Source organism: Pipistrellus kuhlii, unplaced genomic scaffold (assembly GCF_014108245.1).
Source record: "Pipistrellus kuhlii isolate mPipKuh1 unplaced genomic scaffold, mPipKuh1.p scaffold_m20_p_8, whole genome shotgun sequence".
In the NCBI taxonomy this organism is placed as follows: Eukaryota; Metazoa; Chordata; class Mammalia; order Chiroptera; family Vespertilionidae; genus Pipistrellus; species Pipistrellus kuhlii.
In genome coordinates this window covers 4,538,177-4,549,879 of record NW_023425584.1, presented here as the reverse complement: position 1 = coordinate 4,549,879, position 11,703 = coordinate 4,538,177, and the positions used below count along the sequence as shown (strand labels likewise).

General features: G+C 57.9%; 1 protein-coding gene across 2 annotated transcripts in view; it reads left to right on the top strand.

Annotated features, from left to right (window-relative positions):
- Window positions 1–5,023: 5,023 nt before the first annotated feature.
- FGF18 (fibroblast growth factor 18) overlaps window positions 5,024–11,703 on the top strand; it is a 33,039-nt gene continuing 26,359 nt past the window's right edge. Inside the window, exons 1-2 of one of the 2 annotated variants that reach the window (XM_036423771.2) lie at window positions 5,024–5,665; window positions 5,829–5,859. In XM_036423771.2, coding sequence (XP_036279664.1) covers window positions 5,634–5,665; window positions 5,829–5,859 — 63 coding nt within the window. In that variant the 5' untranslated portion in view covers window positions 5,024–5,633. Of the gene's footprint in view, window positions 5,666–5,828; window positions 5,866–11,703 lie in introns of both variants that reach the window. The other variant, XM_036423770.2, reaches the window with a different exon arrangement.

The window sequence follows — 11,703 nt, the reverse complement described above, 5'->3', positions numbered from 1 at the left end:
TTTTTTTAAATATATTTTATTGATTTTTTACAGAGAGGAAGAGAGAGGAATAGAGAGAAACATTGATGAGAGAGAATCATGGATCAGCTGCCTCTTGCACCCCCCCAACTGGGGATGTGCCTGCAACCAAGGTACATGCCCTTGACCCGAATCGAACCCGGGACCTTTCAGTTAGACGCTCTACCACTGAGCCAAACCGGTTTTGGCAGGTCCTATTTTTTTTAATGTTCTTATCTCGTTATGGGTCAATGTAGTTTTAATTGACAAATATTAAGGTACCTATTATGGAAAAAGTTTAAGTTTCCTAAGACCAATAAGGAAAAAAACAAATTTCCTGTGTTTCCTGGAGAAAATGCGGATCAGTAGTGGAGGAAGCTTTAAGAGAAGCTGGTTTGTTAAGCAAATTGGGGATTTATAGTTCCTTCATTAGGAATACTACTTGGCTTTAGGTGGGTCTGCAGTTTGCCTTTTTAAAGTACTTGCTGCTTGAATCAACTATGCGTCCCATAAGTCAGTCAACATGAATTTTTTTAAACGATTTAGCCTTAGCAAAATACCATTCGTTATCCTGCAGGCATTTTCTTTAAAGTCCCCATTTTATTGCCTCCATTTGTACCTAACTGAAAATATTCTTGCTGTTTTATTTTGCCAATTTTCAGAATGATGGATTCTTGTCCTAGAACCTCAGAGTATCCAGTGAGTTAAGTATCCTGAAATCAAACTTTTGGTATTTGTGTTTCAGTCCAGTGTATTTTATCTTGTGCAATGGAATCCCCCCCCACAAAGTGTCTTTGATGTCAAGCATCTTAATTTTCTCAGACCTGGATTGATCCATTTCTTCAAGGAGCTTTGGTTCTTAAGAAAACTGGTATTTAGAGACCACAGTGGTGAGAGCACTGCTTGTTGGTTAGCTTAGCAGAGGCAGAGATGCACTTAGTGGCTGACTACCGGAAGCTTCATTTGGTGTAAGGTTAGGTCATGGTGAGAACTCCAGGGCTGTTACCTTCAGCCTCTCCAAAGAACAAAATCGGTTAGTAAGGCCATTTGGGGAGAGCAGATTGGACTGTCTGAACAGGATTGAGCAAATGATGGGTCCTGATGGGTGGAGGTTTATAGTGGTATGTCACAAAGCTTGCAGAAGGGAGTGGTTTGGACAACTACTAGCTCAATGAAAGGAGATAAACATTGCCAAGGGTGTGGGGCTTTTATTCAAGGGCAAAAATGTTCTGAGGGTTGCAAATACTGAGCTTAATCATCAAAGATAGTGGTGTGGGCCATTGAGAGAAAAGGATTAAACTTATTTCTGAAAATGCTATCTTCCAAACATTTCTCACCAAAGAGCCAGTTGCTCCCTGACTCAAACTTGGCGGTCGGGGTCTTGTTTTAGTGCTATCAAAGCTTCAAGAGGTGGTTTTGAGAACATTTTAGAGCCTCCGCTGCTAAGTGTGTACTTCTCTTATTAAACCGCTTGATTCTGTTGAAGACTGGAAGGCTGAGTTTTGTCTCATGTTCTTGGGCTGAAGGTTCTCCCATCTTGGTTCAAAAAGTTTGTATTCTGCAGATAATCTGACACTTAAGAGTTTTATCATTGGAGAGAGGCTGAAATAGTTTGAGATGCTGTTTACTTTCACTTGAAAACCAGATAGGAAGGATCTAAACACCCTATATAATAAATCCCTAATATGCAAATGGTCTGAATGGCAGAATGGCTAGTTGTATCTCACACTGACCACCAGGGGGCAGATGCTCAATGCAGGTGCTGCCCCCTAATAGTGCACTTCCCACAGGGGGAGTGCTCAGAAGCCAGCTCACAGCTGGCCAGCATGGTGATGGCGGGAGTCCCCTCGGGGGAGCAGGCCTATACTGGCAGTTGGACATCCCTTTAGAGGTCCCAGACCAAGAGGGCACAAGCTGAGCTGAGGGACACCCTCCACATACTGCATGAATGTCATGCACCGGGCCTCTAGTTTGGATATATACTGATTATTCAAGTGTTTGGCGCATTAGTCAATCAGCAAAACACCCTGAGGTGCTGACATTTACAGGGCTAGGGGTTAGCAGTTAACATACCTTTTCAATTTCCCTTAAGGCAACCAGGGATTTTGCAGATGTGAGATGTGAATCTCAGAAAATGGAGAGTTCACTAGCCTAGAGCTGGGGGTGGAATGCAGGTCTGATGGTTCCAGCAGGGACTAGCCCGGCCACCTAATCCCAACAAGAACTGTGGCCTGGACTAGCAGCCTCGCACTGCTGCCACTGTCAGTTCACCTGCAGTTTCTAAAAATGAGTTTAACCTTTGATAGATGGTCAAACTGGGATATCCACACTGTTGGCAGTAAAAAGGAACATCTATAGATAAAAGCAACAACAGACAAGGATGAGTCTCAAAAACATGCTGAGCAAAAGGAGCTGGACACAAGCACAAAATAGATGGTTCCATTTATGTGAAACTAGAATCTAGAGCCAATAGATTAGTGGTAACTTGGGGCTAGTGATGGGTGAGAGGAGGTTACCTGGAAAGGTGTTTGCATAACTAAGCATTTGTTAGGCTCCAAGTATACTTGAAACACGCATTTAAAAGTTTTAGGTCAATAGTACCTTTTAGGAAAAAAGGCCTAAAAGGCCTTCGCAAGGGATGACCAAGCATTGCCTGTTCTCACCCTCACCTGCCGCTTCTTCCCCTCTGGCCAACCCTGCCTGTCACCCAGCCTTTTCCTGCTTGCAGGCACCTGACATCTTTTGCATGGAATATTCCTTTGCGCGGTCAGCTCTGCTTATTTGCCTCCTTCACCCAGGACCCACTCCACAGGGCCTCAATAGGTGGTGATTAAATTGATGAGAAGTGACAAATAGTGGCACATCTCAAATGCTATACGAAGACGCCAAATTCAGATGGGAAGAACATTTAAGATTCATGTATGTTATGTGGAAACTATATGAAATGACTGGATTCGGAGTCAGGTTGAACACCTCCCAGCTTCATGTGAAAATAACCTGAAACCCGTAATTAGCAAATGAATAAAAGTTAAAATCTCCTGGAGCCTTCATGTGTGTCTGGCTTCATTCAGCAACACAACTGCATTGTAACTGTTATCCATGGTTTGTTGGTAGGAAGCGGTCAGACCTGTAGTTTATTAGTAAATGTTAGAAGCAATACTCCTGTCCAGGACCTCTGACTTGAGTTTATACCCTTACTCAAAACTGTTCTCTTAACTCTTTGGTCCATCGTATTTGAGTGACATCTTATTTGTGAGATGGACAAATATGCTTTATCTGAGCCTTGAAAAAAATGGCAAGCATTTTAGGTAGACCACAGAGACCTATGCCATCCAAAAGTAATAGTGAACAGGGTAGAAAACTCGGAAGATTCTTAGCCAGGAGATACTCCAAACACCTCACTTGATCAAAATTACCTCTGGTGTCAGAGTTCTTCGTATAAACGCAAGCTCGGGCCCTGCACGACATCTCTGTTCATGTCTGTGGCATCTGGCCACTGCACCTATCTTGGGGTAGGTTCATTTTTCTCTAGGACCCGGGACTTACAGCTCTGGCAATGCGAATGTCTAAGTGCATTCAGCCCAGCACTTCACACAGGAACTTTTCCCACCGCTTGGCAGCTAGTTTTGAAAAGGTTGTCTGCACTTGTGTCCAGTGCTGAGACAGGCGATCTGTTTAAGACAGCCTCGGCTCCGAAAGGGAGCCTATCAGGCTTGCAGAGAGGCCAGGTATTTTGGACAATTTCATACTCCATGACTAGGGAATAGTAGGGTTCCATGCACCTGCTTCAGTTTACACTCCAGTGAAATGGGAACATCCCGTGACACCCAGTAATTCGGATTCCTGGGTTTTGTGTTTTGGGCTTGTTCAGTATCTTTTCCACTATGACCTTCTCCCCTTAGTGTCCAAGGCAGAGACTTGCTGTGGGGGGCTCCCCAGTCCAGCAGTGGCAGGTGACAAGAACATCGTTTGAGGTTGGTGGGAGGAGAGGAGGGATGCCTCCGAAGGGGCAGAGGCGGCGAGAAGAGATGTCCTCAGAGTGGGTCCTGGTTAAAGGAGTCAAACTGCTGAGCACGCAAAGGGAAGCCAGTCTCCAGCCAGGTCACCAGAGTTGGGCCTAGAGTGGTCGCTGACCAGAGTCCTGCTGGCTCCTGCTGGTCCGCTGCCAAGCCAGCCCGGGCTGGGGTTGCAGTGAAGCCTCTGAGCCTCTAGATGGCAGTCCTGCGTTTCCAAAGCTGGCTCGCCTACGGGGGAGCCCTGCTGGGATCCAGAACCCGGCTGCGAGCGAGCCCCGAGGGGGAGAGACACCCGGAGACCCCTCCCCCTCCCCTCCCCCTCCCAAGGATTTCTGCACTTGTTTGTATCGAATGCAGCAAGGAGGGCGCGGAAGGGGGTCATTTAGCGTGGCCAGGTGACCGAGAGGGCAGCTGGGACACGCCACCATCCTGCGTGGACGGACTCACAGGGCGGGTGGAAGTGACCCCTCTTACAAGGAGCCGCCCCAGGGGCTGGGCCTGGCCCGCCCCCCTCCTCGCTCCCCACCGCAAGCGCTAGCGGGGGTGAGAATGGGGAGGGAGTGTGGGCGAGCGAGGACGTCCCGCAGATAACGGAACCGCTGCCTGCCCGATCCGGGCACCCTTGGCGCCGCGGCGCGGGTCACTGCTCGCTGGCGCGGAGCTCCGACGGCTCCTAAGGCTCCTCAGCCCCAGGCTCCCAGGCTCGGCCCCTTTGGAGCTGCCGGTCCCATCGCCGAGAGCCTGAGCGCCTCCCTCCCTCCCGCCGGGGCCGCCAGGAGGAGGAGGAGGAGGAGGCGGCGGAGAGAGGCCGCGGCGGGCAGGCAGGCAGGCAGGCAGGCTCGCAGGCAGGCAGGCTGGGCCGCCTTTGATGTGGGCGCGGCGCACCCAGGCGAGCTGAGAGCGCCCGTCCGGCCGCGCCCCGAGGGGGGAGCCCCGGGCCCCGAGCATCCTCATTGTGCCGGCCCGGGCCCGCCCCCGGCCCCCCCGCCCCCTCGCCGCCCGCCCGCGCGTAGAAAACGCCTCGGCCGCCGCCAGCGGTGGGAGGCGGCGATGCGCACGGCCGGGGAGACGCGGAGGAGGAGGAGGAGACATGAGCCGGCGGGCGCCCAGACGGAGCGGCCGTGACGCGGGCGTGCAGCAGCCGCAGCCGCCGCAGCGCGCTCCAGCCCCGGAGCGCTGACCCCTGGCCCGCGCAGCCCCGCGCCCCGGCCAGCCAGCGCGCCCAGCCTCCAGCCCCGCCGCCGCGCATGCTGTCCCCGGCGTGACCCGCGCGGCCAGCAGCTCCCCGCGGACGCCCGGACGGACGGCCGGCCGGCAGCGAGCGAGCTTCCCCGCACCGGCCCGGAGGGCGCCGCCCGCCCGCTGCGGCCGCCCCGCAGCCCCCGCGCCGGCCCGCAGGGCGCCGCGCCCGGGAGGAGCCGCGCGGGGCGCTGATGCCGCAGGGCGCGCCGCGGGGCGCCCCGGAGCAGCAGAGCCCGCAGCAGCAGCCACCGGCCCGCGGGGAGCAGCAGCAGCGGCAGCGGCGGCGGCGGCGGCGCCGGCGGAGGCGCCCGGTCCCGGCCGCGCGGAGCGGACATGTGCAGGCTGGGCTAGGAGCCGCCGCCTGCCCCCCGCCCAGCGATGTATCCAGCGCCCTCCGCCTGCACTTGCCTGTAAGCGCCCGCGCCCGGGGGGCTGCCCGTCCGCCCGGGTGGTGGGTCTGGGGGCCCCGGCTCCGTCTGTCCGCGCTCCCGTCTGACCTTCCCGGCCGGGTCTCCGCCCGTCCGCGCGCCCCCTCCCCGCCGCCCGCTGACCGCTCTCCTGTCTCCCCCGCAGGTGTTTACACGTCCTGCTGCTGTGCTTCCAGGTCCAGGTACGTGGGGCCCCGGCTCTGACCTCCCCCCGCCCCCGCCCCGCGCCCCACCCTCCCGGGCGCCGGGCCCGGTGCACCTGTTCCCGGGCGCGCCCTGCGCCGGCGGCGGCGGCGGGGGGCCGGCGGGGGCGGGGGGCTCCGCTCCGGGGCGCCGGCCTGTGCCGGGAGGAGAGCCCGGAGCCCGCGGGCCGAGCGAGCCGCGGCTTGGGCTGCCCCGAGCCCCCCGCCCGCAGCCTCGGCGGGGAGGACTTGGGACTCGGGGATTGTCTCTGCCCTCCGTCCCTCCACATCCCCGATCGCTCTTCCAAACAAACAAACAAACAAACAAACAGACAGACAGACAGGCTCCTTTCAGCCGCCGAGTGGATGTCGAGTCCGGGGAGAATTAGCTTCAGTTGTAAATGACTCTGTGGTTTCCAAGGCATGTGCAGCCCTGGGGCAGACGGACGGACGGACGGACGGACGCAGGGGCGCGGGGACGCGGGGAGACGGGTCCGAGGGGGAGCAGAGCAGGGCGCCTGGGCCGAGGGGGGTGTCTCCGCGAGGCCGCCCGCGCCCCGCACACCCTCGCCCGCCCGCGGTGGTGCAGCCCCGGCCGGCTCCCCGCCTGGCTCCCCGCTGCTCCCCGCTCGCTCCCCGCTCGCTCCCAGTGAATCAGAAGAGAGCTTGGCGCGCGGCCTGGAAAGCACTTGCTAAAATCTGATCTGTTACTTCAGCAGCTTTCAGACTCGGGAAGGTCTTGGCACGCAGACAGTTGGAACACTCCGGCTTCCAAAGCCGTGGAAATGAAGGAGGGGGGGGGGGGGCGGTGGAGAGGAGAGGGGAAGAGGGAGCCGACTTCAGTCCCGATTAGAACCAGACCAGGGCTACCTCAGCACGGGGTAGGGGGGGGGGGCGTGCAAAGGGAAAGGGAATAGGAAGTGCCAGCTGCCCTCGCCCCCCCACCCACCGAGGCTGCAGGGGAGGGGCCCCGGGAGGAGCTGGCCCCGGGCCAGGAGAGATTGCCTTCCCGTCCACCTCTGGTGGAGGGCAGGTGTCCTCCCAAGGTTAGAGAGGATGCTCTGGCTTCAGGCTGCTGGGTTCCAGCGGTGCTGAGGGGGCCTTGAGCCAGGGATCGGGTGGTGCTCAGGGTCCCAGCACCGGGCATGCGGTGTGCCGGTGCCCGTGGACACTCAGCCGCCTCTGGCACGGTACTTGGTGCTGGGTCTGCCTCTCTCCTTCCCACTCCTGGGGGAGGATTGTTACCACCGGGATGGACATTGAGCTGGGGGCAGCTTGCTGGGGCTGGGGCCTGGAAGGAAGGATGGACGGATAGATGGATAGATGGATGGATGGATGGATGGACTGATGGGTTCTTTCCTCCTGTTGGCCAGGCTGGGGGGTCCCCAGTGACTCCTTGAATCAATACAACTGGAGTCAGTAACTTAAGACTGGCTGTTTGCCAAAGCAGATGTGACCCTGTGTGGTGGCGGGGGTGGGGGGATGGCTGGTGTCGGAGAGAGAGACCAGTGCCAGGCATGGCCTGCCTGGTTTGCAGCTGAGTCCCTACGCAGAGGGCAGGCCCTCTGGTCACGCTGGCCGATCTGCTTGTCTGACCGGGCAGGAGCTTTCCCCGGAGCCGGGCAGTGCAGAGAGAAGGCTGCGGACTCTGCTGCCCCTGCTTCCCGATGCTCTCCACCCTGGACGTGGGGCCCGGGCGGGGTTGCTGTGTGGTCTTTGTGTTCTCTGGGGGAGTGTGAGGGAGGGAACCTGGCCCCTGCATCCCACCTCCACCTCCTTGGCCAGAGCGAGAGCGGCCTCCCGGGGAAGAGCTGGGTGGTCTGTCTGGGTTCCGTCCATCTGGGTTAGGACTTCCAGCAGGTGAGGGAGCCCCCTCTCCCGCCTCCCCGCTCCTCTGCAGCCTTCCCCCATTCAGACTGCCGCAGGACTGATGCTGTTAACCCCTTCCCCCTGAGAGCGTCTCAGGATGGGGCGGAATGGCCCCCCCAAACACTGCGCCCAAACCGTGTCCACATGTGCTTGTGTCTGGGCTCGGGTTCCCAGCTCCCCACAGGTTTCCAAAGGCACAGGAGGCTGGCAGGCTCATGTCCCACTCATGTTCCGGGGACAAAGGTAGAGTGGCCGTGAGAGAGAGGCAGGGTGGGGGGGGACCCTGTGTTAGTGTGGGAGTCTGAGCCTGCCCCCTAGGAGGGATGCCGGGCAGACTCCTGCAGTGCACTGCTTCCTGCACAGGGTGAGCCTTAGTGGGGCACGGGGGTCCCCCAGTGAGCAGGGCCCGGTTCCTGCTCAGGGGAAGGGCTGTGCAACCCTGTCTTTCCCGATCTGCCGACCCCCGTGAGCCTTGGCTCCCTCATTTGTGAACGGGGTGGCCCTGATTGGTGTGCAAGCAGTATTGTAAAGCCGCATCCGCCCAGGAGCACACCGTGCCCTTCCCCCCACCGCCCTGTGTTGGGGGACCGGAGCAGTGAAGTTTTGGGGCTCCTCCCCTCTGCCCATCCATCAGCCCCCGCCCGCCCCAGCCACGATTCCCTGAGCACAGTCAATGCCAGACGGGGCGAGCCCCGCCTTCCCGCCGGCCGCCCCAGGAAGTGGGAAGCCGAGATTTAATAAAACCCCTTCTCCGCTCGACCTGGGACACCGCGGATAGCTCCAATCGGAAGAATTTTAAAAATTTCCGAGGGGAGCAAGCGGCGTGACCAGTAAATTGCTTTTCTGCACTTGGCTGAGCGCTGACAATGACACCGGGCCGGGCCTTTCACGCCGCTCGGCCGGCACCTGCCCGGCATTGTTCCCGCCGCCAGGCTCGGCTAGGTCCCGCCGCCCCTAGACGGCCCGGCTGGGCGGGGAGGGGGCCTCCACTGCCCGTCCCTCCCGCAGCGCCGCTTCCTCTCTCCCCGCCGCGTTCACGTTCCCAAGTTTGTTTCCGTGGCCCTCCCGAAGCCTGACCCTCACTCCCGCCCGGCCTCCCGGGAGCTTACACCCTGCAGGCTGGCCAGGTGGGGGATGCTGGACACTGTCTTTCTTTCTCTTTAAAAAAATATGTTTTATTGATTTTTCACAGAGAGGAAGAGAGAGGGATAGAGAGTTAGAAACATTGATGAGCGAGAATCATCGACCAGCTGCCTCCTGCACACCTCCCACTAGGGATGTGCCTGCAACCAAGGTACATGCCCTTGACCGGAATTGAACCTGGGACCCTTCAGTCCGCAGGTCGACACTCTATCCACTGAGCCAAACCGGTTTCGCCTGGACACTGTCTTTCGTGACATGAAGAGGATGGGAAGCTGCCCTGTCTGATAGAGCTTTTAATTTAATTTAATTTCTTTATTATTTATTGTTGAGAGTATTACAGATGCCCCCATCCCCCTTCCCTTACCCCCCCCCCTCCACCCCACCCCTGCCCCAGGCCCTCCCCACACCATTGTCTGTGGCCAAGGGCTACGCCTATATGTATATATGTTCTTGGGTTAATCTCTTCCCATCCCTCACAGTGGTGACATAATCTTTTCCACCCATTCAGTCAGCTAGTCATTCAACAAACACTTGCTGGGAGCCTGCTTCCTGCTGGCCCTGTGTTGCTGGCCTCCAGGGTTCCCATCTAGAGGGGCAGAGTATTGGGTAAACAGGAGCTCCTTTTACCCCCCACCCCCCACCCCTCTCTGCCTTGTCCCCCTCCCGGGCTGTGCTGTGTGTGTGTGTGTGTGTGGTGGGGCAGGTGTATCCTGTCAGAGCCCTGCTTTAGGGCTTTGAAAGTGGTTTTTCATTAGAAGCTTGCTTTAGTCTTCCTCCTGAAGTAAGTGAGGGTAACACTCCCACTCCACAGATGGAGAAACTGAAGCACAGGGCAGGCAAGGGACTCGTTCAAGCCCAGGATCCCTGGATCCGGGAGCTTGCATTTCTTACCACCACACCGGGCAGGTGGAATGATTCAGGAAGAATGCTGGTGGGGAGAGGGTTTCCCTGGGGGCTCGCTGGGGGCCCCCGGGGAGAGCTCGCTGTGGGCGCGGGTGGGGGAATGGGCCTGCCCGGGGAGGGGTCTGCGGTGGAGGCCCCTGGCTCAGCCTGCACGCTCTGAACCTCCTGGAATGTTGGGGTCTGAAGGGTCTCGGAGCCCGTGGTGGGTGTTTTGGGGGAGGGGCCGGGGGATTTGGCACTCCCCTCCCAGCTTCCTTCCCAGCCGGGAGGGAGAGGGGGAGGGGGCACCCTGCCAGCATTCCTGGGGCCGGGAATGTCACCTGCCCCCAGATAAGGAGGTGGATTTTTAAAATTTCTGGTGGCTGGCACGGCCAGTGCCAGCAGGCGTGGGGCTCGGTGTCCGGGCCGTGGCACGGGGGCCCCGGAGGGAGCACGAGGGGGCAGGGAGGGTCTTCCTGTCCTGGCAGGACCTTCTGGCTCTGACCTTGTCCTCCGCAGGAACTCTGAGAGTGGGAAGCAGAGTGCAGGCTCTTGGCCTGGCGGTGACACCGGAGCCGCCGGCAGGCATGGCGCTCCCCCTGACAGGCAGGCGCTGGCTCTCAGCTTCTGGGGAGCCTCCAGCCGGCGGGACGTGGGCATTCTGCAGGTGAAGACAGTGAGGCTCAGGGGCTGCACATAAGCTGCCAGGGGCTGAACAGCAGGACGAGGCGCAGGCGGTTTCTCCTCTGAGTTGTGCGGCTCTAGGACCTGGGCGACGACTTCTTCTTCTTCTTCTTCTTCTTCTTCTTCCTCTTCCTCTTCCTCTTCCTCTTCCTCTTCTTCCTTCTTCTTCTTCCTCCTCCTCTTCCTCTTCTTCTTCCTTCTTCCTCCTCCTCTTCCTCCCCCTCCTCCTCCTCCTCCTTCTTCTTTCCTCCTCCTCCTCCTCCTCTTCCTCCTCCTCCTCCTCTTCCTACTCCTTCTCTTCCTTCTCCTTCTTTCCTTCTCCTCCTCCTCCTTCTCCTTCTTTTTTTTTTTTTATATCTTTATTGTTGAAAGTATTACATATGTCCCCCTTTTCCCTCCATTGACCCCCTCCAGCCCACTCCTGCCCCCCCTCCAGGCCTTCACCACCTTATTGTCTGTGTCCATGGGCCATGCCTACATGCATACAAGGTCTCTGATCCCACCCACCCACCCTCCCTTCCCCGCCTCCCCTCCCAGATTCCACACTCTGCTCCATGCTCCCAGTCTCCGGATCCACTCTGTTCCTCAGTTTGTTTTGTTACATAGGAGTGCGATCATGCGCTACTTGTCTCTCTCTGACTGGCTTATTTCACTGATCGGGATACTCTCCAGGTCCCTCCATGCTGTCTCAGAGAGTAAGGGTTCCTTCTTTTCCGCAGCTGCACAGTATTCCCTGGTGTGAATGTGCCACAGCTTTTTATCCACTCCTCTGCTGATGGGCACTGGGCTCTTTCCAGAGCTCAGCTATGATGAACTGTGCTGCTGCGAACATAGGGGTGCATGCATTCTTTGATTGGCATTTCGGGTTTCTTAGGATCTATTCCTAGAAGCAGAACCCGGACTTCTTAAATAACAGTGTGAGGGCCCAAGTCTGGCAGTCTGGCTCAAACTGGTGCTCAGCCTTTGTCTTTGCTGTGCAACCTTGGACAAGTTACTTAACCTCTCTGGGGCTCAGCCGCTGCACAAGTGAGATGGGAGGAAAACAACCAACAAGACAGGGTCTCCTTCCTGAGGGTGTGGATCAGGGGCAGCGAGGAGCCCTGCCTTCTGACCTCGCGTCTGCATTTGCAGACCTGGCCCTGTGCCCCCGGGAGGCCTCCCTCGCCATCAGTCCCCTGGCCCAGAGCTGGCCACAGGGAGAGGGCAGGCACGGGCTGTTGCCTTTCTGAGGGCAGGGGCTGGCTCCGTATTTTTTGCTGG